The 27,796-nt window shown below is 40.2% G+C and overlaps 1 protein-coding gene across 2 annotated transcripts in view; it reads right to left on the reverse strand.

Annotated features, from left to right (window-relative positions):
• TBXAS1 (thromboxane A synthase 1) overlaps positions 1-27,796 on the reverse strand; it is a 153,921-nt gene that overhangs the window by 103,748 nt on the left and 22,377 nt on the right. For both annotated transcript variants that reach the window (XM_057549832.1, XM_057549833.1), the window contains exons 2-3: positions 14,953-15,046; positions 12,218-12,270 (exon numbers count right to left, since the gene is read on the reverse strand). In XM_057549832.1, the coding sequence (XP_057405815.1) occupies positions 12,218-12,270; positions 14,953-15,046 (147 nt within the window). The remainder of the gene's footprint in view (positions 1-12,217; positions 12,271-14,952; positions 15,047-27,796) is intronic.

Here is a 27,796-nt window from a genome sequence, read left to right on the forward strand (position 1 = left end):
GCCATCTGACTGCATTAAAGTAAACCATCTCTATGCGGCTCTTCAGCCTCATCTAAATAGTACACAAGCACGATGGTGAAGAAGTTTTCACACCTTAGTCAGTTCCGGAACACACGCTTTCCTCCTGGAATGGAATCTTAAATGAGCTTAAAAAAAATGTCTGAACGACCCTATTGTTATCTTTGCTGATGCCACATGTTTTTCCACATGTATCCCAAAGTTCTCAGCTTCCTCACTGCCTGGTGACAAGGTGTTATTAGTTCACACGTGCTAGGTAGTTAAATAGAACATGGTGCTAAGAACCTCCAAGTTGGAGGCATATGAGACACCTCTACCTCCTGTGGGCGTGAACTTTGGGTCTAAGTGCTGTGTCCTTTATGCTAAAGTCTTCTTTATATTTGCTAAATTGATTTTTTTTAATAAATTTATTTATTTATGTTATTTTTGGCTGTGTTGGGTCTTCGTTGCTATGCACGGGCTTTCTCTATTTGCGCGAGCGGGGGCTACTCTTCACTGCAGTGCACGGGCTTCTCATTGCGGTGGCTTCTCTTGTTGCAGAGCACGGGCTCTAGGCGCACGGGCTTCAGTAGTTGTGGCTCACAGGCTCACTAGTTGTGGCATGCAGGCTCTAGAGCGCAGGCTCAGTAGTTGTGGTGCACGGGCCCAGCTGCTCCGCGATATGTGGGATCTTCCCGGACCAGGGCTCGAACCTGTGTTCCCCGCATTGGCAGGTGGATTCTTAACCACTGCGCCACCAGGGAAGCCCTGATTTTTTTTTTTTTTTTTTTTTTTAAGGTGCAGAGACCTAAGGTTCCCTGGGAGATAGACTGCTTTAGATTCTGATACTCACAAAGATGTTCTTAGAGTACTCTATTGCTGCTAGGTATAAGAAGGTGCTATACGTACCAAATGGGAGTATTCAGCGTGGCACTAGCCTATGATCGAGCAGAAGAATGGAGCAGAGAAGTCAGGAATACATATAGGAACCAATAAATGATAAAAATGACATTTTAAATCAATTGGGAAAGGATGCATTAACAGAAGGAACGCCACCATCTGGAAACAATGAGGGTGGATCCCTACTTCCATCCTTACCTTCAAATAAATTCCTGGTGGATCAAATATCTAAATTTTTAAATGAAATAAAAAACACTAGAAAAAAATGGAAGTTTAAAAATATATATCCTTAGTGGAGAAAGCCTTACTGGGTAAGATACAAAATGTAGACACCATTAAAATAGATTAAATTCAACAATCCAAAAACAAATGTTTTCTGATTGGAAGAGATACACAATAAACAAAATCAAAGACGTGATAAAAAGGAGAGAATGTTTGCAACATATATTAAACATAAAGGGCTATTTTCTTTTTTTTTAATGGTGAATTATTACTGTATATTGACTGAAGCAGGTTGGTAACATTGCAAGTCTTTTAAAAACCCATTTTATTAAAGTATAATACACTTACATACAGAAAAGCATCATATACATTATTGAAAAGTGTACTGATCATGAATTTTCACAAACCGAACACTCTCATTGGCAGCTAAATGAAGAAGCAGAAGATTTCCAGTGACCCAGACCCCTCGTGAAGGGCTATTTTCTTTAATAAATAAAGAGCTTCTACAAATAAATCGGGAAAAGATCAATAACCCAGTAGAAAAGTGGCAAAGGATTTTTCAGAAATTTTAAACCTATGAAAAGATGCTCAAACTTGCTCATAATTAGAGAAATGCAAGTTAAAACTACCATCAAATGGTAAAGATTTAAAACTGTGACCACACATTTTTAATGTGTGAGGGAACCAGGTGCCTTCATCTGCTTATTTATGGGAGTGTAAATTGCTCCCTAGTGAGAGCAATTTAGCTATATTTACCAAAATAAAAATGTAGATAATCTTTGACCTAATAATTCCATTTTGAGGAATTTATCCTACAGACATACTTACACAAGATAGTAATGATGTATACACAAGAATATTCACTGCTGTATTGTTTATAAAAGCAAAAGGTGTTCATCAACTGAGAACTTGTTTTTAAAATTAGCATACATCCATACAGTGGAATCTTTAAAAAAATAGAACAGCATTTAATAAGAATGAGTGTGTTGAAACGGGACAATTTCCCAAATATCATTAATGAACAAAACAAGGTGAAGAACTACATCTATCATATATTATTCATTTGAGTATTCAGAAATTGATAACAGTTTGCTTCTGAGGAGGACTGGCTGAGGGTCCGAGGTGGGAGTCCGTTTTACTTTTTTTCTGTGTCTTTGTACTTTATGAATTATGTGCAATGTGTATGTTTATCTACTCACAACCTAATGTTCTAATGGGAGTTTATAAGATTATTCAACAAATCTGGCTTGATGAAGGGATGGATACAGGAATCAAATGGAGGGGCATGGGTGATGGATACCAGGAAGCATGGAAGTCAAATTCAACAAGACGGAACTAAGTGTCTACTAGAAATCAAGATGAAAGCGATGCGGGGGGCAAAAAGAAATGGAAATGAGGCTAAATAAAAGAATAACTGCAGAGCTACCACTTACAACAGAGATGAGGTAAGGGGAAAAGGGGCTTTGGATAGGAGCCTTTAGGAGTTGCACGTGAGCTGAACTTAGGCTGCTGTGTATGTATTTCTAAGTAATTCACGGTAACAGCACAATAAATGCTTGTCATCCACTGGCTTACAAAGTCAGTCACGAATTGGAGGGAACATAATCTCTATCCTGTTTACACTCAATCACAAATGTATGATGATTATGTTGATACTCTTCTTTTAGGCTTTGGGAAGGAATATAAATCCAGTTTGGGGCTCAATCTCAGACTGAAGGAGTTAACAAGTAATCATTAATTGAAGGTTATCTAAAGCAGTAAAGCCTTTCTTTCTTCATATTATGTTGCCAGGGGTACATTAGTCCCCCCTTATGTGCAGTTTTGCTTTCCCTGGTTTCAGTTACCTGTGGTCAACTGTGGTCCAAAAATGTTAAGTGGAAAATTCCGGAAATAAACACTTCATAAGTGTTCAATCGTTAAGTGTTAAAATGTTCTCAGCAGTGTGATAAAATCTCCTGGCATAAAACTCACCCAGGACGTGAATCATCCCTTTGTCCAGCATATCCTGCCCACCCATTGGTCACTTAGTAGCCAAATCAGTTTTCAGATCGACTGTCATGGTATCTCAGTGCTTGTGTTCAAGTAGCCCTTATTTTACTTAATAACAGCCCTACAGTACAAGAGTAATGATTCTGACAATTTGGATATGCCAAAGAGAAGCTATAAAGTGCTTCCTTTCAGTGAAAAGGTGGAAGTTCTCCACTTAATAAGGAAAGAAAAAAATCATATGCAGAGGTTGCCAAGATCTACAGTAAGAACGAATCTTCCATCCATGAAATTGTGAAGAAGGAAAAAGAAATTTCTGCTAGTTTTGCTGCCACACCACAAACCGTAAAAGTTATGGCCACAGTGCCTGATAAGTGCTTAGTTAAGATGGAAAAGGCATTAAATTTGTACAGTAAGGTATTCTGAGAGAGAGAGACCACATTCACATAACTTTTATTACAATATATTGTTATAATTGTTCTATTACTGTTGTTGTTAATCTTTACTGCGCCTAATTTATAAATTAAACTTTATCATTGGTATGTATGTACAGGAAAAGCATGATTTACATAGGGTTCAATACTGTCTGTGGTTTCAGGCATCTGCTGGGGGTCTTGGGACATACCCCTCGAGGGTAAGGGAGGGGGCTACTGAACTAACGTGCAGTTCAAGGGCGTTCTAATCATGAATTGTGAAGAAAAGTTGTATAGGTGTGCATGCCAGCCCTCCTGCTTTACAGTCAAGTTCAAAGGAGCCAGAGACAATGTGCATAGTTTTATTTGCACAGGGCCTAGCAAAGCAGGTGGCATAATTAGACACTTGGTGAAGACACTGGATTCTCAGTGGTGGTCGTGGTGATGGTAATAAACATTGGTGCTGTCAGCCCCTCTCAGTGGAAGGCTTCTCCAGCACTACCTTCCTCAAAGCAGGAAAGGGAAAAGGGGAAGAAGCAGGTTTCCAGTTTTGGGACCCAAACTCTGACTGAGTTGCTATGGTGACAACAGATAATAAGCATAAATAATCATCAGGTTTGGTTTTCAGGTACAGAGTAAAGAGAAGACCCTCTCTGCCCACATTTTCTCCCAACATATAGTACTGCCCCGTCATCTAAGGACACATGTATCTCTGTATGGCCTCAACTGCATGGGGTTTCACTTGTCAAACGATGAATCAATCTACTACTTCAATTTTAAGGGGACCAACATGGGATCAATAATGTTTCCTAATGACAGAAGGAGTCTAAAAGTTAAGACAATTCAAACCAAATCATTTCCTGAAAGAAGGATCTTTCATTGATCATGGTCCATCCTTGCCATTCCCAATCAGTGAAACCATTTTGTTCAAATTTAAGCAGTAACAAAATAATTTTTAGGGCTAGAAAGGACCTTAAATATAGACTAGTTAAACCCTTTCATACTGAGTCTCACCCAGGTTACAGAGCTCAAACAGGACTTTACCCCACCACTGCAGTGCCTCTCAATCCAGCAGTGGACGCATTGAAAAAGAAGTCAGCATTTTAAGGCTTATCATTTTTTCTAAAGCAGAAAAAGTTGATAGCTTTGTATGAAGAAATTATGCCATCACCTTTCATTTTTTTCCCTTTTTACGAGAGTTGATACTGCAATTTCTCTCTCTACAACCTCACTTGAAATCATTCTCTATGATTTAAGTTTTCTTGAAAAGAAAAGGGTACCTTGTGTTAAAGTTGGGGGTGAAAGTTGATTGGACATCCTGTTGTCAAGGAAATCAGTTGTTTCTCTCTCTCTCTCTCTCTCTCACACACACACACACACACACACACACACCACCACCACCACCACCACCACCACCACCACCACCACCACACAATCCACCAGTTAATACAGTGCCATTTAAACTCTTCATCTGACATTTAAAAATTATTTTAAAATACCCAAGGGCTGTACTCTGAAAATCTGTACAGAAGTACTCCAGGGAGGTAATTCCTAGAACTCAAACTCAGGAAGGCCTTTTTCTAATTCTGGGGAAGCCACCATCCTTCTGAGTCGGTGCTATGTCTCAGAAATGTATGAGGGAGACAACAGAAGCAAGAAAAACTACAATCCTGCAGCCTGTGGACCAAAAACCACAGTTACAGAAAGACAGAGAAGATGAAAAGGCAGAGGGCTATGTAGCAGATGAAGGAACAAGAAAAAACCCCAGAAAAACAACTAAATGAAGTGGAGATAGGCAACCTTCCAGAAAAAGAATTCAGAATAATGATAGTGAAGATGATCCAGGACCTCGGAATAAGAATGGAGGCAAAGATTGAGAAGATGCAAGAAATGATTAACAAAGACCTAGAAGAATTAAAGAACAAACAAACAGAGATGACCAATACAATAACTGAAATGAAAACTACACTAGAACGAATCAATAGCAGAATAACTGAGGCAGAAGAACGGATAAGTGACCTGGAAGACAGAATGGTGGAATTCACTGCTGCGGAACAGACTAAAGAAAAAAGAATGAAAAGAAATGAAGACAGCCTAAGAGACCTCTGGGACAACATTAAACGCAACAACATTCGCATTATAGGGGTCCCAGAAGGAGAAGAGAGAGAGAAAGGACCAGAGAAAATATTTGAAGAGATTATAGTCGAAAACTTCCCTAACATGGGAAAGGAAATAGCCACCCAAGTCCAGGAAGCGCAGAGAGTCCCATACAGAATAAACCCAAGGAGAAACACGCCGAGACACATAGTAATCAAAGTGGCAAAAATTAAAGACAAAGAAAAATTACTGAAAGCAGCAAGGGAAAAACGACAAATAACAGACAAGGGAACTCCCATAAGGTTAACAGCTGATTTCTCAGCAGAAACTCTGCAAGCCAGAAGGGAGTGGCATGATATACTTAAAGTGATGAAAGGGAAGAACCTACAACCAAGATTACTCTACCCAGCAAGGATCTCATTTAGATTTGATGGAGAAATCAAAAGCTTTACAGACAAGCAAAAGCTAAGAGAATTCAGCACCACCAAACCAGCTCTACAACAAATGCTAAAGGAACTTCTCTAAGTGGGAAACACAAGAGAAGAAAAGGACCTACAAAAACAAACCCAAAACAATTAAGAAAATGGTCAAAGGAACATACATATCGATAATTACCTGAAACGTGAATGGATTAAATGCCCCAACCAAAAGACATAGACTGGCTGAATGGATACAAAAACAAGACCCATATATATGCTGTCTACAAGAGACCCACTTCAGACCTAGGGACACATACAGACTGAAAGTGAGGGGATGGAAAAAGATATTCCATGCAAATGGAAATCAAAAGAAAGCTGGAGTAGCTATACTCATATCAGATAAAATAGACTTTAAAATAAAGAATGTTACAAGAGACAAGGAAGGACACTACATAATGATCCAGGGATCAATCCAAGAAGAAGATATAACAATTATAAATATATATGCACCCAACATAGGAACACCTCAATACATAAGGCAACTGCTAACAGCTATAAAAGAGGAAATCGACAGTAACACAATAATAGTGGGGGACTTTAACACCTCACTTACACCAATGGACAGATCATCCAAAATGAAAATAAATAAGGAAACAGAAGCTTTAAATGACACAATAGACCAGATAGATTTAATTGATATATATAGGACATTCCATCCAAAAACAGCAGATTACACGTTCTTCTCAAGTGCGCACAGAACATTCTCCAGGATAGATCACATCTTGGGTCACAAATCAAGCCTCAGTAAATTTAAGAAAATTGAAATCATATCAAGCATCTTTTCTGACCACAATGCTATGAGATTAGAAATGAATTACAGGGAAAAAAACGTAAAAAAGACAAACACATGGAGGCTAAACAATACGTTACTAAATAACCAAGAGATCACTGAAGAAATCAAACAGGAAATAAAAAAATACCTAGAGACAAATGACAATGAAAACACGACGACCCAAAACCTATGGGATGCAGCAAAAGCGGTTCTAAGAGGGAAGTTTATAGCTATACAAGCCTACCTAAAGAAACAAGAAAAATCTCAAGTAAACAATCTAACCTTACACCTAAAGAAACTAGAGAAAGAAGAACAAACAAAGCCCAAAGTTAGCAGAAGGAAAGAAATCATAAAGATCAGAGCAGAAATAAATGAAATAGAAACAAAGAAAACAATAGCAAAGATCAATAAAACTAAAAGTTGGTTCTTTGAGAAGATAAACAAAATTGATAAGCCATTAGCCAGACTCATCAAGAAAAAGAGGGAGAGGACTCAAATCAATAAAATCAGAAATGAAAAAGGAGAAGTTACAACAGACACCGCAGAAATACAAAACATCCTAAGAGACTACTACAAGCAACTTTATGCCAATAAAATGGACAACCTGGAAGAAATGGACAAATTCTTAGAAAGGTATAACCTTCCAAGACTGAACCAGGAAGAAACAGAAAATATGAACAGACCAATCACAAGTAATGAAATTGAATCTGTGATTAAAAATCTTCCAACAAACAAAAGTCCAGGACCAGATGGCTTCACAGGTGAATTCTATCAAACATTTAGAGAAGAGCTAACACCCATCCTTCTCAAACTCTTCCAAAAAATAGCAGAGGAAGGAACACTCCCAAACTCATTCTATGAGGCCACCATCACCCTGATACCAAAACCAGACAAAGACACTACAAAAAAAGAAAATTACAGACCAATATCACTGATGAATATAGATGCAAAAATCCTCAACAAAATACTAGCAAACAGAATCCAACAACACATTAAAAGGATCATACACCACGATCAAGTGGGATTTATCCCAGGGATGCAAGGATTCTTCAATATACGCAAATCAATCAATGTGATACACCATATTAACAAATTGAAGAAGAAAAACCATATGATCATCTCAATAGATGCAGAAAAAGCTTTTGACAAAATTCAACACCCATTTATGATAAAAACTCTCCAGAAAGTGGGCATAGAGGGAACCTACCTCAACATAATAAAGGCCATATATGACAAACCCACAGCAAACATCATTCTCAATGGTGAAAAACTGAAAGCATTTCCTCTAAGATCAGGAACGAGACAAGGATGTCCACTCTCACCACTATTATTCAACATAGTTCTGGAAGTCCTAGCCACGGCAATCAGAGAAGAAAAAGAAATAAAAGGAATACAAATTGGAAAAGAAGAAGTAAAACTGTCACTGTTTGCGGATGACATGATACTATACATAGAGAATCCTAAAACTGCCACCAGAAAACTGCTAGAGCTAATTAATGAATATGGTAAAGTTGCAGGTTACAAAATTAATGCACAGAAATCTCTTGCATTCCTATACACTAATGATGAAAAATCTGAAAGAGAAATTATGGAAACACTCCCATTTACCATTGTAACAAAAAGAATAAAATACCTAGGAATAAACCTACCTAGGGAGACAAAAGACCTGTATGCAGAAAACTATAAGACACTGATGAAAGAAATTAAAGATGATACCAACAGATGGAGAGATATACCATGTTCTTGGATTGGAAGAATCAATATTGTGAAAATGACTATACTACCCAAAGCAATCTACAGATTCAATGCAATCCCTATCAAATTACCAATGGCATTTTTTACGGAGCTAGAACAAATCATCTTAAAATTTGTATGGAGACACAAAAGACCCCGAATAGCCAAAGCAGTCTTGAGGGAAAAAAATGGAGCTGGAGGAATCAGACTCCCTGACTTCAGACTATACTACAAAGCTACAGTAATCAAGACAATATGGTACTGGCACAAAAACAGAAACATAGATCAATGGAACAAGATAGAAAGCCCAGAGATTAACCCACGCACCTATGGTCAACTAATCTATGACAAAGGAAGCAAGGATATACAATGGAGAAAAGACAGTCTCTTCAATAAGTGGTGCTGGGAAAACTGGACAGCTACATGTAAAAGAATGAAATTAGAATACTCCCTAACACCATACAAAAAAATAAACTCAAAATGGATTAGAGACCTAAATATAAGACTGGACACTATAAAACTCTTAGAGGAAAACATAGGAAGAACACTCTTTGACATAAATCACAGCAAGATCTTTTTTGATCCACCTCCTAGAGTAATGGAAATAAAAACAAAAATAAACAAGTGGGACCTAATGAAACTTCAAAGCTTTTGCACAGCAAAGGAAACCATAAACAAGACGAAAAGACAACCCTCAGAATGGGAGAAAATATTTGCAAACGAATCAACGGACAAAGGATTAATCTCCAAAATATATAAACAGCTCATTCAGCTCAATATCAAAGAAACAAACACCCCAATCCAAAAATGGGCAGAAGACCTAAATAGACATTTCTCCAAAGAAGACATACAGACGGCCACGAAGCACATGAAAAGATGCTCAACATCACTAATTATTAGAGAAATGCAAATCAAAACTACAATGAGGTATCACCTCACTCCTGTTAGAATGGGCATCATCAGAAAATCTACAAACAACAAATGCTGGAGAGGGTGTGGAGAAAAGGGAACCCTCTTGCACTGTTGGTGGGAATGTAAATTGATACAGCCACTATGGAGAACAATATGGAGGTTCCTTAAAAAACTAAAAATAGAATTACCATATGACCCAGCAATCCCACTACTGGGCATATACCCAGAGAAAACCGTAATTCAAAAAGACACATGCACCCGAATGTTCATTGCAGCACTATTTACAATAGCCAGGTCATGGAAGCAACCTAAATGCCCATCAACAGACGAATGGATAAAGAAGTTGTGGTACATATATACAATGGAATATTACTCAGCCATTAAAAGGAACGAAATGGAGTCATTTGTAGAGACGTGGATGGATCTAGAGACTGTCATACAGAGTGAAGTAAGTCAGAAAGAGAAAAACAAATATCGTATATTAATGCATGTATGTGGAACCTAGAAAAATGGTACAGATGAGCCAGTTTGCAGGGCAGAAGTTGAGACACAGATGTAGAGAACGGACATATGGACACCAAGGGGGGAAAACTGCGGTGAGGTGGGGATGGTGGTGTGCTGAATTGGGCGATTGGGATTGACATGTATACACTGATGTGTATAAAACTGATGCCTAATAAGAACCTGTAGTATAAAAAAACAAACAAAACAACTAATACTAAACTTTCATTGGGTTATTTGTATGGAAATATGTTAATATAAATGTTTCAGACATTACATGAAATTTCTAAAAATCTTATATTTGTATTTGTATGGAAATATGTATGGAAATATGTTAATATAAATGTTTCAGACATTACATGAAATTTCTAAAAATCTTAAAAAAAAAAAAAAAGAAATGTATGAGACAGTCTCCAAGGTCAATGTCAAGTCAACTGCAGAATGAGACTGTTGGAAAGATAAGTTCTTGAGTACCTACTATGGTTAAAGCAGGAAGCTATGAACTAAAAAAAGAAAAAGAAAAAAAGTAAGTAAAGACCAAGCTAAAAGGAATCTTAGAGAGTGAGGTGGAGTTCCCTATTACTAAAATTATGCACCATCTCCCCACTCTTCCTTCAGAGGAATACATCTCCCTGCTCCATCAGTGTCAGGCTTGGCCGAGTAACTGGCTTTGGCCTCACTGCACGCAGAGTGCGCTTTCTGCCTTGACTTTGGGTTTGGCCATACAACTTGGTTTGGCCAATAGAATGTTAGCAGAAACTTAAAATGTTCTTGCATTTTGGGGCTTGCTCTCTTGAGCCTTTGCCTTCACCGTGAGAAGAGCCTGCCCTGGCTTGCCTGCCATTCCAAGGAGGAGGAGACAAGTGCGGAGCGCAGCTGCCCCAGCTGGGCCTGGCCGAGATGAGCCACCTCCCCAGCTGCACCTGCAGAAAGAAGCACCAGGAAGCCCAGCTGAGCTTCCCAGCCGGGCGAGCTTAGATCAGCCAATTCCAGCCAACCCTTAGGCACATGATCAATAATAACTTATTGTGTTTAAATCACTGCATTTTGGAGTAGTTTGTCATCCAGGAGTAACAAGCTAATCAGAGACCATCTAGTAGAATATCTTCATGTACTACCTTTGCAGTGTTACATAGTAAACTAAAGAGTGATAGCAAACTAAGGAGAACTTGGCCCAAACCGTGGATCTCCTGGCATTTCCACAAAGAATACAAGTGAATCCCTTTTGAAAATCAACACTGGGGGAACAAGCGTCATGTCGTATGGATAGAAGGGCTCACAAACCACTGGACCCCGTTAGGATATACAGTAGGGACACCACAGAACTTTGCTGCACCTAGAAAAGTTATCAGAGACCTGAAAATCTGGAAAAGAGCTACCAAAAATCATCCATCCAGTAGCTGAGGGAAGCTGTGTGAGAAAAGACTAAAATGTCTAGGACTCCAGTGTGGAAGGATGTGTGCTGAGAATCAAGATGATTCAAGTCTGTTAAGTCTTGAATAGGGTAAATGGTCTGATCATGGGTTTGTTTGTCAGATTCTCGATTTTTTTTTTTTAAAGACGCATACTCTGAAGCATAAAGAAGGAAAATACAGGAAAAATATGGGGAAGGCCTATATTACTTTACGTGGCTGAGAATTAGGGTGACCATGTGACCCAGTATATCCAGGTCAGTCTTAGTTTCTGCTGTTAGTTTCTGCTGTTGTTCTGGGGTAATTAGGAATAGCACCCCCTTTAACTTTCAAATGTGTACTGTGTCGGATAGTAGATTATATGGCCATATAGATGACAGCATATTTTACCCATGGGGTTGAACAAAACAGGTCCAAATAAGGTTTAGATAAGTTCATGGGGAAAGACTTGCCATGGGTTGTCAAGGCAAATTAGACTGAGGTGTGGAGGGCCATTGTGTCCTTTGCAGCACACCTTTGGCACAGTGGTGAGAGATGGTCAAGGCACCCAGGGCCTGACTCAGATGGTCAGGGTCTAGAGGCTGGGAAGTGGTGCTCTTCAGGCTAGCACCATGCACACTGGGGACCCCTGGGGTCTTCTCTAGGAGCCCTGTCTATACTGCTGGGCCCTCGCTTTGTGGATCCTCAAAAGTTATAAACACATGCAACATTCCCATTCTTGTCATTCCTTCCATATCTATTCAACACACACAAATCAAAATATATGGTAGAAGAATGGAGTTTCCCTCTTACCCACTCAGAGGTCCGTATTGCTTTCTGAGCTCCATCTGGCTTTCCCAGAAACCCTGCAGAAAACAGAGCACTGTAGTAAGAATCAGATGAAACAACATTTCAAATATTCAAACTTATTCAGAAAGAAAGTCTGGAATAGTGAGAACACAATTACATAAACAATAAAAAATAATTGAAGTTATATTGTTTTCAAGTACTTTGGAGTATTAGAATAAACTAGTTGTGTGAAAAAACAATATTGCCAAGGGAAAGTCTCAGTCAGCTCTGCTTTAATGGACAGAAGAGATCATCTGTACTTATCCTGTTTTTGTATAATTGCTGCTAAAATATTTGAAAATTGTTTGCTTTCTCAACTATGTTCACATTCTCCTCTGCAATTTGGTTTATATTATTATTATTTTGGGCGAAACCTCTTTTCACAGCCACTATAGGCATAAATGTCTGCTGAGTGTACCCAAATTATCACAAATTCTGAATTATGATCCAAGTTAAATTTTAACTAAAATCAACATATTCAAAGCATAAGAACCTTAGAGCGACTTTATATATTAGACACACTTTGGGGTGGGAAAGGAGGATTCCTGGAGATATACATGGAGTGGAGTAGGGGTAGAGGGTCAGAAAATGCTAGACCCACTGTGCTGCAGGGGCGGAGTATGTGTGCAGATGTACACAGGGGGATGGTATGGGTGAAGGCTTGGAGATGGCTGGATCCATCGTGTTGTGGGAAAGAAGTAAATATGAAAATATTCTCGGGTTGGGATGGAGGCAGAGGAGAGGAAAACGCTCTATACTTGTGCTGTGGGAATGGAGTGGTCAGGCAGATATACAACGTGTGGGTGAGAGTAGAGAGTTGGGGGGTAGAACAGGTGGATGCTCTTAATGGAAATCCGTCCCAGGCTCATTAAATCTAGCTACGCCGTCTAAGCTTGCCGTCTATCAAGGAAAGCTCATGTGACTGTAGAAACGGTCGATGAAATAACTATGTTCTAGCGAGAACTTGGCAGGGTTTGCAGCTACAAGGATGACGAACAGAAAAGGAGCCTATGTGGAAATTATCCAGAGGCAGGGCACAGTGCTCTTGTCACATCGACGGGGATACAGCTTTCCTCAAAATGTTGAGACTAAGTTAATTACTCGACTGAAGGCAACTGATCATTTCCCCCCAGAAATACGTGACATTTATTTGCTTCAATTTCCTATCTGGTTTGTTGTTCTGTTTTGGTACTTAGAAATGTCTTCACACTTGCTCCAAGGAGCTCATGGGGAGCCTTGATGAGACGCTGTTGGTGAGCTGAAAGATGTGGCCTGGCCACCCCTGAGCTAGATAGGAGAGAAGGAGGTGTTTAAAAAAACGCTGGGAAGAGAGAAACAGCAATAAAGAGTGGAAAAGGGTGTTGGACTGAGAAAGGGACAGAAAGGAACAGAAGAGAAACTGAGATGGGAAGGAAAAAGGACAGAAATAGCCTATGTTATTTTCTATCTAACGCCAAGGGCCAGCCTTTCCGGGGGCAGGGGTGGGGAAATCCTAAAGAGATCTTAACGGGATATTATCAGGATTGGCCCCAATTTCGTCCTTCCTGCCTTTGTTTGGCTTAGTGGCTCTTCACATGCAGGATCTGTAGGCTCCTGATATTGGGTCTGGTGGCAGCACCCCCAGGAGTTAGCAGAATAAATCATCCGGCTTCTGAGAAAACCCAACGTGAGGAAAAAAAATAACCTTCGAAGATAGAGTCCTGGGCCCCTATCTCCAAATGCCCTCTGGCATTTCCACTTCCATGTTACTTTGGAAAATCAAAGGCACCTCCTTAAACCAGCCAACCTCCCGACCTTTGATTTTTGTCAACTCACGGCCATTCTCCCTTGAATCCTCCACACCTGATTCGCCACAAGAGTTACTAATTTTGCCCCCGCTCTTCTTCTCTTTCACTCTCATCTCCACCCGGGCCAAGCCTTCACCACTTCACATCCAGACCTCAACAGCAGTTGGATTCTACAGACCTGACCTAAATCTTCCCCCTTGCAGAGAAATCTTCCTCTTCGGTGTCCCCTTCCCCACTTCTCTGCACCAGTGATGGGACACGCACAGTTCATCACTTGTCTTTCTGGACTGTCAGTGATCTAGCCTGTCTCTCTCTCTCTCTCTCACACACACACACACACACACACACACACAGCGGTGTTCCCTGGCACTCCCCAATCTCCTCTTTCTAGTGCAGGCTGCTTCCCAAGCTGTGCCCTATTTCTCACATGGTGCAATCACACACGTCATTGCTCCCCACCTGGTGTGTGTGTCCTTGTCTTTGTGTCTATCGCTCCGGCAGACTCCCTCCTCCAGGAAGTCCTCCAGGATGACTCTAGCCCTGATGGAACTCCCTCTCCTCTGAAGGACAACCTCAGCTACCGTCTCTACCACCCACGCTAGCGCTAGGGCATGGGCAACTTCTACTTCTTCCACATTCCAGGGCCTGGCACACCTTAAACACTCATTAATTGGGTTTTTGGATGAATGAATGGATGCCAGGACTCAGTATGTATTGATGAGTGATCAGTGAGGGATCATTCTCATCACATAAGAATTGATGCAATCAGAGGAAGGCTCATCCCGTGGCACCTTCACACATAGACCTCCCTGGGTGTGGGCGACTTAGACGAGAGCAATGCTTTGTGGGTAAAGCTGCACTGGGCTCAGAGCATCGTATGCCAAAAGACAGTGGAAGGTAGGTAGCCCTTACCTGGCGGAAAAATGTCAAGTTTCCAATAAAAGGAGAAGGCTTGGGATGTCTGATGCCCAGCTTCTCTAGTCTTGAAAATGCTGATGTGGAGTACCTGAGGGGAAAAGCACATTTTAAAAACCAAAACACAGGTTTGCATTCACACTTCTGGCCCTGTTAGAAATCAGAATTATTGAGTTCACCAGAAGTAAGGGTGGAGGAAGTTTCCAGCTGACAGCATCTAAGGACTGAAGAGGTGGAGGCCTAGAGGTGAGGGAGTGGCATGAATAGAGCTCAGTAAACTCCTCCTGATTAACAGGCTTGAGATCAAGCCATCCTCAGATCTCTTAGCTGGAAGTCCGCTTAGAGATGATGTAGCCCAAATGCCCCTTCCCCACCTACAATTTCCATCAGTAAATTATTTTTTAATTTAATTAATTAATTTATTTATTTAGGCTGCTCCGAGTCTTAGTTGAGGTGCGCGGGATCTTCCTTGCGGCATGCGAACTCTTAGTTGCGGCATGTGTGCGGGATCTAGTTCCCCCACCAGGGATCAAACCCAGGCCCCCTGCATTGGGAGCGCGGAGTCTTACCCACTGGACCACCAGGGAAGTCCCAGTAAATTTTTTTAAAAACTGCACCTTGGGAATTCCCTGGCAGTCCAGTGGTTAGGACTCTGCAATTTTACTGCCTAGGGTCCAGGTTTGATCCCTGGTTGGGGAACTAAGATCCCACAAGCTGTGTAGCGTGGGCACCCCCCCCCAAAAAAACCAACCAAACTGCACCTCTCCCCACTTCAGCTCCTCGGCCTTTAAATCTACCATGAACAATTGTCTTACAAGGCAAAGCAAAAAAAGTAACAATGGCAAAAATCAGTTCCCTGTGCAAATATGTGGTTTTCCTTGGTCAAAAGTGATCCCTGGATATAATTTTTCCCTCATCACATTCTATGGCCTAATAGAGAAAAATAAAAAATAGGGATGGAAGGGACACACCATGGAGACAAGACCTCATCACCAACCACTTACAAACTCTTTATGTCTGTTTTCATGGCCTGAAACCATATGGGAAGCATATTTTCCTTACCCAAAATCAGGAAACGTGGCCCGACAGATTTCTGTGCCACTTTCCAGGAGAAAGCGGCAGTCTGAGAAGTGCAGTGTGGCTGTCAAAACATTGGAATTACTAGGATATTTCAACAGTTTATGGGAACAGAGGGATAACACAGTGAAAGTCAGAATTGGCTTAGAAAAACCTGGACATATGGCTGTAATCCCTAATCAGCCAGCCAATTAGGTCAAAAGTTCAGTTAGTTCAGAAAAATTAATGAGTCAAACTGGGTGTTTAGCATCATGCAAAGGTCAGCCAAATCTCAATTTAAGAGCAAGGAAAAGTATAGAGAATTTTCATACAGCCAGACTTCATAGGAGTACTGGAACTTAAAAAAACCCACTGCTCTAAGACTCACTTATCATTAGAAAGATGGAATGTTTGCTGTAGACTCAGACCTTCCCCTTTGCTGCCTGCTGTCCAATAAGGAGCACTTAAAATAAGAACATTTCAATGAATACTCAAATATTCAGGGAAAGGACAACAGGTTAACTGTTGATTTGTGTTATTCTGAGCAAAGCATCTACCTTTAAAGTGGCCACAGGGAGAGCCAAGCCAGGGCAGAAAGGGAAGGTGGGCTCTCTTCCAGTTCTCCCGACCAAGGTTTCCACCATATAGCTGCATTATTGGGTTTGAATGAATCCCCAGGACATCACATTTAAGTCCACGTTCAAGTGTAATTACAAACCACACTCAAGAGCCGTGTGTGAATTACGTGGATTAGTCATGCCAACATTCCTCTTCATTAGTGTGTATGCCAAAGGTTGACAGCAGAGTGTGTAAAAGTTATTCAAGTAGACTATGATGTTTTAAATAACCCCCTTCACACGTAAGAGGAAAGACCAGAGGAGACTTACCAGTCCACTTAACACTCCCTTCAACATCCTCAAATCTGGTTTCTAGTTCATTTTTTCATCAGTTTTTGTGAATTATTTTCTAAATGTAATCTCTAATGGGTAGAAAGAAATATGTCGATCTTGGGCCACGTAATTACCTCTTAATTTTGTAATTAGATGTCTTGATTGTCTAATTAAAGGACAAGAAGTCTGTGCCTAATTACACATGCTAATTATCATGCAAGCCCATGCCCTAATTATGTAACTCCACTTACAAAAATACCACTGTGTGTCTCTGCACAAAATTCAGACATTTCCAAGCATATGGCATCAGCAGAGAATGTTCTGGACACAACCATAAACTTCAGTTTGCAGCCTGGAGTCAAGTATAGAACTTAAACGTCTTCAGTGAGGAATTGGCCAAATGTTGCCATCAGTAACTAGAGGCCTTGCACTAAAATCTGCAGGGAGAGATCACTGTCTCCAAACTTCTGAGCAAAATTGCAAACTGGATTCCATTTGCTCCCACTTCCTTCTCTGCATCCATGTTTCATATTCTCTGGTCCCAGGCTCCGCTCTGTCTCAGCAGGCTCCTAAACCAGAATCCATGGACTTCAGGAGTTAGGGGTTGAATTGTGTCAACCCCCCCGCCGCACCCCCGTAAAATAAGTTGAAGTCCTCACCCCCAGTATCTCAGAATATTATCTTATTTGGAGATAGGGGGGCTGCAAATGTAATTAAAGATGAGGTCATACTGAAGTAGAGTGGACCCCTAATCCATTATGGCTGGTGTCCTCATAAGAGGACGTCATGTGAAACATGGAGACACAGGGAGAATGCCATGTGATGACAAAGGCAGAGATTGGAGTTACGTGGCTGCAAGCCAGGAAATGCCAAAGATTGTCAGTAAACCATTGGAAGCTAGGAAGAGACAAGGAAGGATTGTTCCCTACAGATTTCAGAGGGAACATGGTCCTGCAAAAACCTTGATTTCAGACTTCTGGCTTCCAGAACTGTGAGACAACAAACTCTGGTATTTTCAGCCCAGTTTGTGTTACTTTGTTATGGCAGCTCTAGGAAACTGGTACACCAGGAATACCCATGAATGAGTTTTAGAGAGTCAGTGAAAACAAATTTTTTTTTAATGTCTCCTGTTACCTTAAAAATTGTCATTGTGGGGGGCTTCCCTGGTGGCACAGTGGTTAAGAATCTGCCTGCCAATGCAGGGGACAAGGGTTTGAGTCCCGGGCTGGGAGGATCCCACATGCCGCGGAACAGCTGAGCCCGTGCGCTGCAACTGCTGAGCCTATTCTCTAGAGCCCACGAGCCACAACTGCTGAGCCTGTGTGCCACAACTACTGAAGCCCGCCTGCCTAGAGCCCGTGCTCCACAACAAGAGAAGCCACCTCAATGAGAAGCCCGCACACCACAACGAAGAACAGCCCCTGCTCGCCGCAACTGGAGAAAGCCTGCGCGCAGCAACGAAGACCCAACACAGCCAAAAATAAATAAATAAACTTATTATTTTTTTAAATTGTCATTGTGAAAATTTTATTTTTTATGTCAAATTGGGCCATTAAGTCCTGAGCCATCAGAAAAGTGCTGGTGGCCGGGGATGCTAGTAAATCAGGTAATATGCAGACATCGTGCAACCACCGGTTTGCGATTTTTAGAATAGCTTCTCTTTGATGGGAACTAATGCAAGTGTATTCCACAATTATGAACATGAACATCTATCATTGTTTACAGTAAGGATACTTAAGTTGGAAAATGACAACGGAAAGGATATGCAGTAGCTTCAGATAGCATCCTTTGGTTTTACTTCTACAACCAAAGTAGTCAGTTATCCCTGTAGGATACAAATCCTGCCGTACCAGTGGTGCTCCTTCTACTGGCCATTCTCAAAATAAATGGAACCACGTGGGATCATTTTCAACATAAGAAATTCCCCAATACTTTGTCTTCCCCAAGACAAAGCCCTTTCTTGATGCATTCAACAAGAGCGGTCAGCCCATCACTTCGCCCAAGCAGCCGCTCATGATAAATTGGGGGACATTTTGATAAATTGTGTATTAAAGAGATGAGCTGATTGAGGTTGGAGCCAAAGTAGAAAAGAGTCAAACAATGGCTTGTCCTCCAAGAGTCCCTCATTGTGTATCTTAAGCAGCGGCCATAGAGGAGTTGTCTTCTCTCTTGTGTGCTTCTGGGAACAGCCAGCTCCTAGGCCCATTCCTTATGTCTTCACAATCCCTATCAAAGAATGTCTACTGGGACTTCCCTGGTGGTGCAGTGGTTAAGAATCCGCCTGCCAATGCAGGGGACATGGGTTCGAGTCCTGGTCCTGGAAGATCCCACATGCCCTGGAGCAACTAAGCCTGTGCGCCACAACTACTGAGCCTGTGCTCTAGAGCCCGCAAGCCACAACTACTGAGCCTGCATGCCGCAACTACTGAAGCCCATGTGCACCTAGAGGCTGTGCTCTGCAACAAGAGAAGCCACCGCAATGAGAAGCCCCTGCACCACAGTGAAGAGTAGCCCCCGCTCACCGCAACTAGAGAAAGCCCACACAGCAACGAAGACCCGATGGGGCCAAAAATAAATAAATTTATTAAAAAAAAAAGAATGTCTACTTAGTGAGCTGCTTTTGGAAATTTCAGCAGCTATTGATATTTTTGAAATGGTGAAAGATTCTTTTGGCAAATATCAATTTTCCTGGGATAAAAATCACGGTGTTCCAGGAAGAAGTAAAGCCTGGGGGTGTGAGGTAACCCACCTGTTCCAACTTTGAAGAAGAGAAGCCCTTTGTCATGGTTACTCTACGCTTGGTGACATGCACGACCATTAAAGGCTTTGCCAGCAATTCCATAAAAGGTTGTGACCACATCAGAAACTTTATTAGACAAGGGCTTAAATTTTGCCTCTTCAAAAGATTTTAAGACATGGGAGCTGAAGATGAGGTTTGCTAGCTTTCCAGAAAATGAATCTTGAAATGCTTGACAGAAAATTGAGCAAAAAAATCTAGAAATATTAGGGACAAAGCCTACCCTCATTTTATTATAATTGTAGTTTTTTCTGAGTATATTTTTTATATATCTGAGATCCTATTCTCTATAATTTTTTTCTGTTTCTCTATATTTCCACTTTTTCCATTTACCATAAGGAAAAAAATCTCCATGTTATGAATCCTTTATGAATATTATTTTTATGGCTGTATATTCCTCTTGTGGACATATCATAATTTACTAAACTATTTTTATTGTTACATATTTAGGGTGTTTTCAATTTTTTAGTTAATTTAAGTTATGCCACAACAATGAACATGTCTATGCGTCAAGCTTTTCTGGCACTTTACACATGAAGCTTATCCAGATCTGAAATCCCTGAGTCACTGGTTTTAAACACTGGCATGCAATGCCAAATGGCTTTCCAGAGAGTTTGTCCCAGTTAGTCTCAGTGTCAGTGTATCCATTTCACCAAACACTCTCATAAAGTTTTTCCAAATTTTGTAGACACATCAGTGTATCTCGATGTCTGCATTGTTTTTTCATTCCTAGAGAGAGAGAGAACATTTTTTGCCATCCCTTGTCCTCCAATTTAAAAAATATTTCCCAACTTTGAAATTACTCTTTCTTTTTCCCCTTTATTCCCACCACAGTTTATCTAGGTGGCAGGCAGAATTGTGCTATACCAATTGGTTAAAGAACTAGTTGGGAAATGAGCAGTCATCAATAGGTGACTGGGAGTTGACTCCAAGCACACATTTGGGCAGGGAGAGGAGGATTAGCAGATGAATTCTGAACAGACTTTGTTTAGAAAATAACTAGCTACAGTCTTGTTAGTTGACTTAAGTTCTGTTTCCTTCTTCCTTGCCCCATTCTTCCCCTACAACAACAATTAAAGAAACTATATAGAAATTGCTTCAGTCATGCCTCAAGACAGGAGTTCTTGGAAATAGAGGTTCCGTATGAGGTCTTCTCAGTTCCCCTTTTAGCACCTCATTTTTCTTTTCACATCCTCATCTTCATGTTCAGTGCCCTCTCTTGACCTTGCTCTCAGGGCTGGAAACCATCTAGTGTACATTCATTCATGTGTCAGTTAGTAGCAGTTAGGTTAGCTCCTAAGATATAACCTGCAAACCAGAATGTTCATTAACTAATTTATAAGGGTAGGTGTCCTTTTCCAGGAACAAGAAACTGATGTATCTACTCAGAGCACCTCCTTTTCAGGTACTTGAGAAGCCAAATCAATCATCAGAGGATGATGTGTTAAGCCAGGTTCTACAGTAAGAGGTGGCCTATCAGAACAGATAAGTCATTGGGACCCTGGGAAAAATAATCCTGCCCCACAGCTGAGCGCATCTCTATAAAGGGTTGGCAAAGAGACAGTGTGCTTGCTGCACCACCCCTCTCTGCCCACTGATTTATAATGCTGCCTCCATCATACACCTCCGTAAGATAGGTGCTTGAGTCTATTCTGATCCATTTGTCTGACTTATGCCAATGCCTCACTATTATAACTCTATTACACCTTTTTATGTAGAGAGTATATAGTATAGAGAAAGTATATCTTACTTTCTCATATTAATTTTAGAATTAGTTTGATGAAAAATCCTGTTGGAATTTTTATTGGAATTGCATTAAATTTATAAATTAGTACCAATGTTATTACAACACTGAGTCTTCTCATCTGTGTATATGTTATATCTCTCCATTGATTCATTCTCTGTCTTAGTAACATTCTGTAATTTTACGCACAGAGAGTATCTTTTTGCTGTTTACATATATTGGTTATTTTTATTGCTTATGTGTAGGAACACCATTTGTTTTTTATGCCAATCTTGTAATCATGATCCTGCTAAACTTTCTTATTATTTCTTCTGGTTTACATGTGGATTCTCTTTGATATCTTATGCTGACAATTCTATTTTATGCAAATAATATCAGTTTGTTCTCTTTTTTTTCCTAATCCTTTTGTCTCACTTTTCATTTTCTTTTCTTATCACATTGGCTGTGACCTTTACTACAATGTTTAAAAGATACAGTAAGAGAGAACATCTTTTTCTTATTTCTGACTCTATGGGGATGTATCTAATGTTTTAAAATTAAGTATAAGATTTTACTGTAGATTTTTAACAGATATCCTTTATTGGGTTAAGGACATTTCTTCCATTCCTAGTTTTCTTGGAAAAGTTTTCCTTGATTAGTCTTGCTATAGGTTTGTCTATTTAATCTTTTCAAAGCACCAACTTTTTACTTTTGTTGATCGTTTCTAGTTTTCTCTCTTTTTCTATTGTCTAGTTCATTATTTTATGCTCATTTTTTATTATAATCTTCCTACTATTTTCTTTGGGTTTACTCTTTTATGTGTGTGTGTGTGTGTGTGTATGTGTTTTCTTTTAGCTTTTTTTAAAAAAAATAAATTTATTTATTTATTTTTGCTGGGCGCGGGCTTTCTCTAGTTGTGGTGAGCAGGGGCTACTCTTCATGGCGGTGTGTGGGCTTCTCATTACGGTGGTTTCTCTTGTTGTGGAGCATGGGCTCTAGGTGCACGGGCTCCAGTAGTTGTGGCACACGGGCTCAGTAGTTGTAGCTCGCAGGCTCTAGAGTGCAGGCTCAGTAGTTGTGGCGCACGGGCTTAGTTGCTCTGCAGCATGTAGGATCTTCCGGACCAGGGTTTGAACCCATGTTCCCTGCATTGGCAGGTGGATTCTTAACCACTGTGCCACCAGGGAAATCCCTCCTTTAGCTTCTTAACATTTTGGCTCACTTATTTTCAATATTATTTTATTTTTAATAAATGCTTTTAAGGATATAAATCTCCCTCTTATTACTTCTTTAGCTGCATCCCACACATTTTGAAATGTAGTACTTTCATTGTCTGATAGTTGCATTCTAATAGGACACTTCTGAATATAAAATGTGCTGTAAGATGCACACAAACAAAACTCAGTGGGACGGATATTTTGGAGTTGAAAGACTTTCCCATTGCTTTTGAATCCTGTCCATCTCTATCCATGAAATTAAGTAACAGTCATTTATAGTTTGTTCCCAAAGACCCAGAAAAGGAGACTTCTTATAATCTTCACTCCTCTGGGGAAGAAAAGGAGGACTACTGAACAAATACATAATTATCTGACTGATATGCAGTTCTTTCCCCAGGAAGAACCACAAAAACAGTCATTGTAGTTAGTAGTCTGACAACAGCTTTGTCACAGCACAAGAAAAATACATTTATATAGACAAAGAGAGGTATATGATTATTATTATTATTTATAATAATTTTTAATCTTTCTTATGTACCAGGGACGGTGCCAAGAACTTTTTATGCATTGTCTTGTATGAGCCTGCCAACAATTATATAGAGGTAGAAATAAATATTCTTCTCATATTACTGATTAGGAAATTAATACTTAAGGAAATTAATTAGTGTGCCCAAGGTGGCAGTGCTGCTAAGTGATTGAGTCAGAGTTGTCACATTTCAAACATGTGCTGTGTGAACTCCACTAACCTGTTTCTTCCTGTCCTCTAAGCTAAGATGTTGTTGATAAACCACTGCATGAGAACATGGCAGAGAATATACTGAGAACAAAGGCAGGTTTCTTAGAAACCAAAGGTATAATAATAACAGATACTAATTAACTGGTGACCATGATGAGAGAGAAAGAGAGTCTTTGTCTTTCTAAAGCCAATGGCTTCACTTCTGCTTTTACTCAGAATTCTCAACTGTTTCTTCTTTCTGTTGCAGCAATTTCTCCCTCTCTACTGGATCACTGCTATCAGCATACAAACATATTCTAGTGTCTTCCATCTTAAAGGAAAAAAGCAAACTACTTTGATTCCAGCCACTGCCTTAGTTTTCTTTTTTCTTCCCAGTAAAATCCCTTAAAAGCATTATCTAGACATGTTCTCTTCCCTTCTACAGCCATAGTCTCTTCATCTTCCCAGGTAAGCTTCTGCACCTACCACTTCACCAGAACTGCCCTTGTCAAAGTCAGCCATGGTTTTGATCTTGTCAATCCAGTAATTTCTTGCCAGTTTTTTTTTTTTTCTTTTTTACTAGCCTCTCAGCAGCATTTCGACACAGATGAACATTTCCTTCTTCCTGAAACATTCTCTTTTCTTGGTTTCATGACATCACTCCTCAGGGGCTGATCTGCAGAGTCAGGGGCTGATTCTCAGAGTCTTTTCTGGCTCCTTTCCTTCTATTAGTCCCATCACTTTCAACACCATCTATATGTCAGTCACTTCCACATTTCTATCTCTAGCTCCATTCTCTCCACTGAGCTCGTCTTTATGCAGACACCACCTCGGCTGCACCCTTTTGATGTGTATTAGGCATTTTAAACTTAACATACCTAAATCTGAACCCAATTTTCCCCCTAAAGCTCCTTCTCCTCTTTCATCTCTGCATCACTGTTACAACCACAACCCACCAATTGCTCAAGCCAGAAACCTTTGAGACATGGTAGAGTGTGTAATTATTTAAAATATGACAATCCCTCCCAGTTGGAGGATTATACATCTCTACCCCGTTTACATAAGGCTGATCACGTGACTTTCTTTGGCCAACTGAGCATGAAAAGACACCATGTGTGCTATGTCCAAGCAGAAGCTTTGAGAGCAACACATGATGAGCCATTTGTCCTTTTCCCTCTGCCATGAGGCCAGTAGTCTCCCAGATGAGAGCTGTTCCCGAAGCCTGGGTTCTGCAATGAAGATGAGGAGGAGCAAAGAAGGAAGTGGTCCATGATAGACATTTAGCATGACCAAGAAATAAATATTTGTTGATGTAAATCACTGAGATTTGTTGAGGGCATGAAGGGAGTCAGTTATTATCCAGGCAGAACTTACTTGAAGCTGACTGATATTAGACATGCTTAATTCTTCTCTTTTATTTTTCATACTTTACGTACGATCTATCAGCAAATACTTTTAGCTCCATCTTCAAATTAGCTCCGTCTCCATATCTACCCACTTCTCTCCATCTCTTCTACTTCTATCCTGGTACAAGCCCATACAGAGGGTTATTTTCTAGTATCTTGCATATGCATTTATCCACTGATCCATCAAATTTGCTTCTGGGAATTTGTTCTACACATATACGTGAACATAAATATGTACAGGGGTATTTATTTTAGCGTGTTTATAACAGCAAAAGATTGGAAACAACCTACATACCCATCTGTTTGGGACTGTTTAAATAAATTATGATGCATCCATTCAATAGTATACTATGCAATGAAGGTGGAAAGCCATCAAGATACAATATTACATGAAAATAGTAAGATGCAGAAAATTGAGTTTAGTATGTTTCCATTTATTTAAAAAAATGGGGAGAGAAAAATAACATTATTTGTATAAGCTTGTACGTTTATTAAAAATATCTCTACAAGTCAAAATAAGAAGTTAATTGGAGAGGTTGCCAATTGTACAGATGGAACTGTGGGGATGAGGAAGGGGCAGGAAGGAGATGTTTAGTTTGATGTTTTAGTACAGAAATGCAAAAGTAGGCAAAATAGTAAAATGAATTCCCAGGTACCTACCAGTCTCTTTAACAATTATCAACTTGTGACCAATCTCATCTCAGCTTTACTCCCCCACCACCTCATGCCCAGATTTTTTTGAAGCAAATCCATGACATCAAACCATTCCAACTGTAAATATTTCCATACCCTTTACTAAAATATAAGGACTATTTCAAAAAATAACCACAGTATCATTATCACAATTCAAAATAAAAATAGTTCCTTAGTAACCTCAAATATCTAGTCAGTGTTTAAATTTCCCCAATTGTCTCACAACTTTTCTTTACAGTATGTATGTTGAGTGAGGATCTAAATAAGGGCCACATGTTCGTAATTGGGTCAGACGCCTCTGAAGTATTTTTAAGTCTCTAAATTCTCCTTCCAATCCCACCCCACCCCCATTTTTCCCTATGCATTTTTACACAACAAAACCAGGTGGTGTCTCGTAGGGTTTCCCACAGTCTGAATTCTGCTGGTTGCTTCCCATGATGTAGATTAACCCGTTCTTCAGTCCTAGTAGCTGAATCTAAACCATTGGTTCCCGAATTTGTCTGAACCTGGAGGAGCTTCAAAAACTTCTGATGCCTGTGTCCCATCCACACCACGCCCCCCTCACGCCCCACCCCCAGGTGGTGACTTAACTGCCTAAGGTGTGACTTGGGCTTTGGCATCCTAAAAAGATCCTCAGGTGTTTCCAATGTTCAGCCAAGTTTGAAAACCACTGATCCAGAGGCTTTTTCTGCAAGACTTCTCCACAGGAGGTTCACAATCTACTTGTCTCTTTTATTATGAACTTAGCAGCTGTGAGGATTACCACCTAAATCTATTCATTCACCAGGGGCTGCAAAGTGGTGATAGTTCTTCATTTATTAGTTAGAATAATTCTGAATTTACCCTCCTCTGCTAAGGACAGTTCACATAAGAAAAGTAGGATCAATGCTTGATTCTTTCCTTTTATTGTTAGTTTTCAAAATAATGAGTTGATTCCATAACATCTTACATTGGGTACACATGCTATTTTTGTATCATTATGAACTCATGAATTTAAATATACTTGATGTGTTTTGATCCATTGCAATGGTTATATTTTTCATCAGACTTTGGATAGTGGGAGCTCGTGTAAGTTTGCTCCCGAGTACTTTTTGGGAGAACAGCTTCCCCACTCTCTGAAATGACAAGTTGTTCCAGGTACATCTTGTACGTTTCTTGCCCCAGACCTGAATCAGCCATTATCCCGAGAAACTCTGTTTCCTTTTAGTGGAAAATGATATCTAGGGACCATAACAGGAAGAAGATTTTCCACTGTATTTCTTGGTGATACTTCATGATATCATGTTTGAGATTTCAGCCATGTGGATGCCTATTCAAAACCTTTAATAGATTTTGAAACTTGTGAATTGAATCCTTTGTAATTAGAATTATTTTAAATGTATTAGTGGTACATTACATAAAAGATCAACATGGTGAATCCTATCAGAAAGTTAAGGAATTGTTTCAGTAAATTAATCTTTCCCAACTGCATTCGTTTCCTATTGTTGCTCTAACAAATAACCCCACACTTGGTGGTTTAAAATAACACAATGTATCATCTTACAGTTCTGGGGGCCAAAAGTCCGAAATCAGTCTCACTAGTCTGAAGTGGAGGTGTCAGCAGGGCTGGGTCTTTCTGGAGGCTCCAGGAGAGAATCCATTTTTTGCATTCTTAGCTTATGGCCACATTACTCCAATCTCAGCCTCCAGGGATCACATCAACTCCTCTGACTCTGACTCCTACTGTCTCCCTCTTCTAAGGACACTTGTGATTACACTTAGGGTCCACCCAGGTAATTCAGGCTACTCTCTCGATCTCAAGACCCTTAACCACATCTTCAGAGTCCCTTTTGCCATATAAAGTGGCATTCACAGGTCCTGAAGATTACGATGTTTGGAGGCCATTATTCAGCTACCGCACCAGCTTGTACTGTATATAGATGCTGACTGTATTTTGGAGTGTGCTTGAAAAGAAGTGTCCGGGGTGGAGACCATGAGGTTATCAGGGCTTCCTGTTTAGAGAGAACTGATGACCCAGCTGCTGAGGGGTGGGGAGCAGGCTCACCCAGAGCTCGCAAGGCACTCAGCCTCTGCCTCAGGCACCACCGAACCAGGCTTTGGGGGCCCTACCACCTAAACAGCAGACAGATAAGTATTTTACAGAAAAGCCTACACTTTAAAAACAATAATGTCACGCCATTGTTGGTTAGTATAGTGCATAGAGTTAACTAACTTTTCCATTTTTATCCCAACTTTTCAGTCAGTTGAGTCAATAAATCTCAATTGGTGTTAAGAGGTTAATCTTCTAAATTCAGTCATTTGTACATCTTTACAATTTTTGCCATATCTGCAAATCACCTAGGCT

Source organism: Balaenoptera acutorostrata, chromosome 7 (assembly GCF_949987535.1).
Source record: "Balaenoptera acutorostrata chromosome 7, mBalAcu1.1, whole genome shotgun sequence".
Taxonomy (NCBI): Eukaryota; Metazoa; Chordata; class Mammalia; order Artiodactyla; family Balaenopteridae; genus Balaenoptera; species Balaenoptera acutorostrata.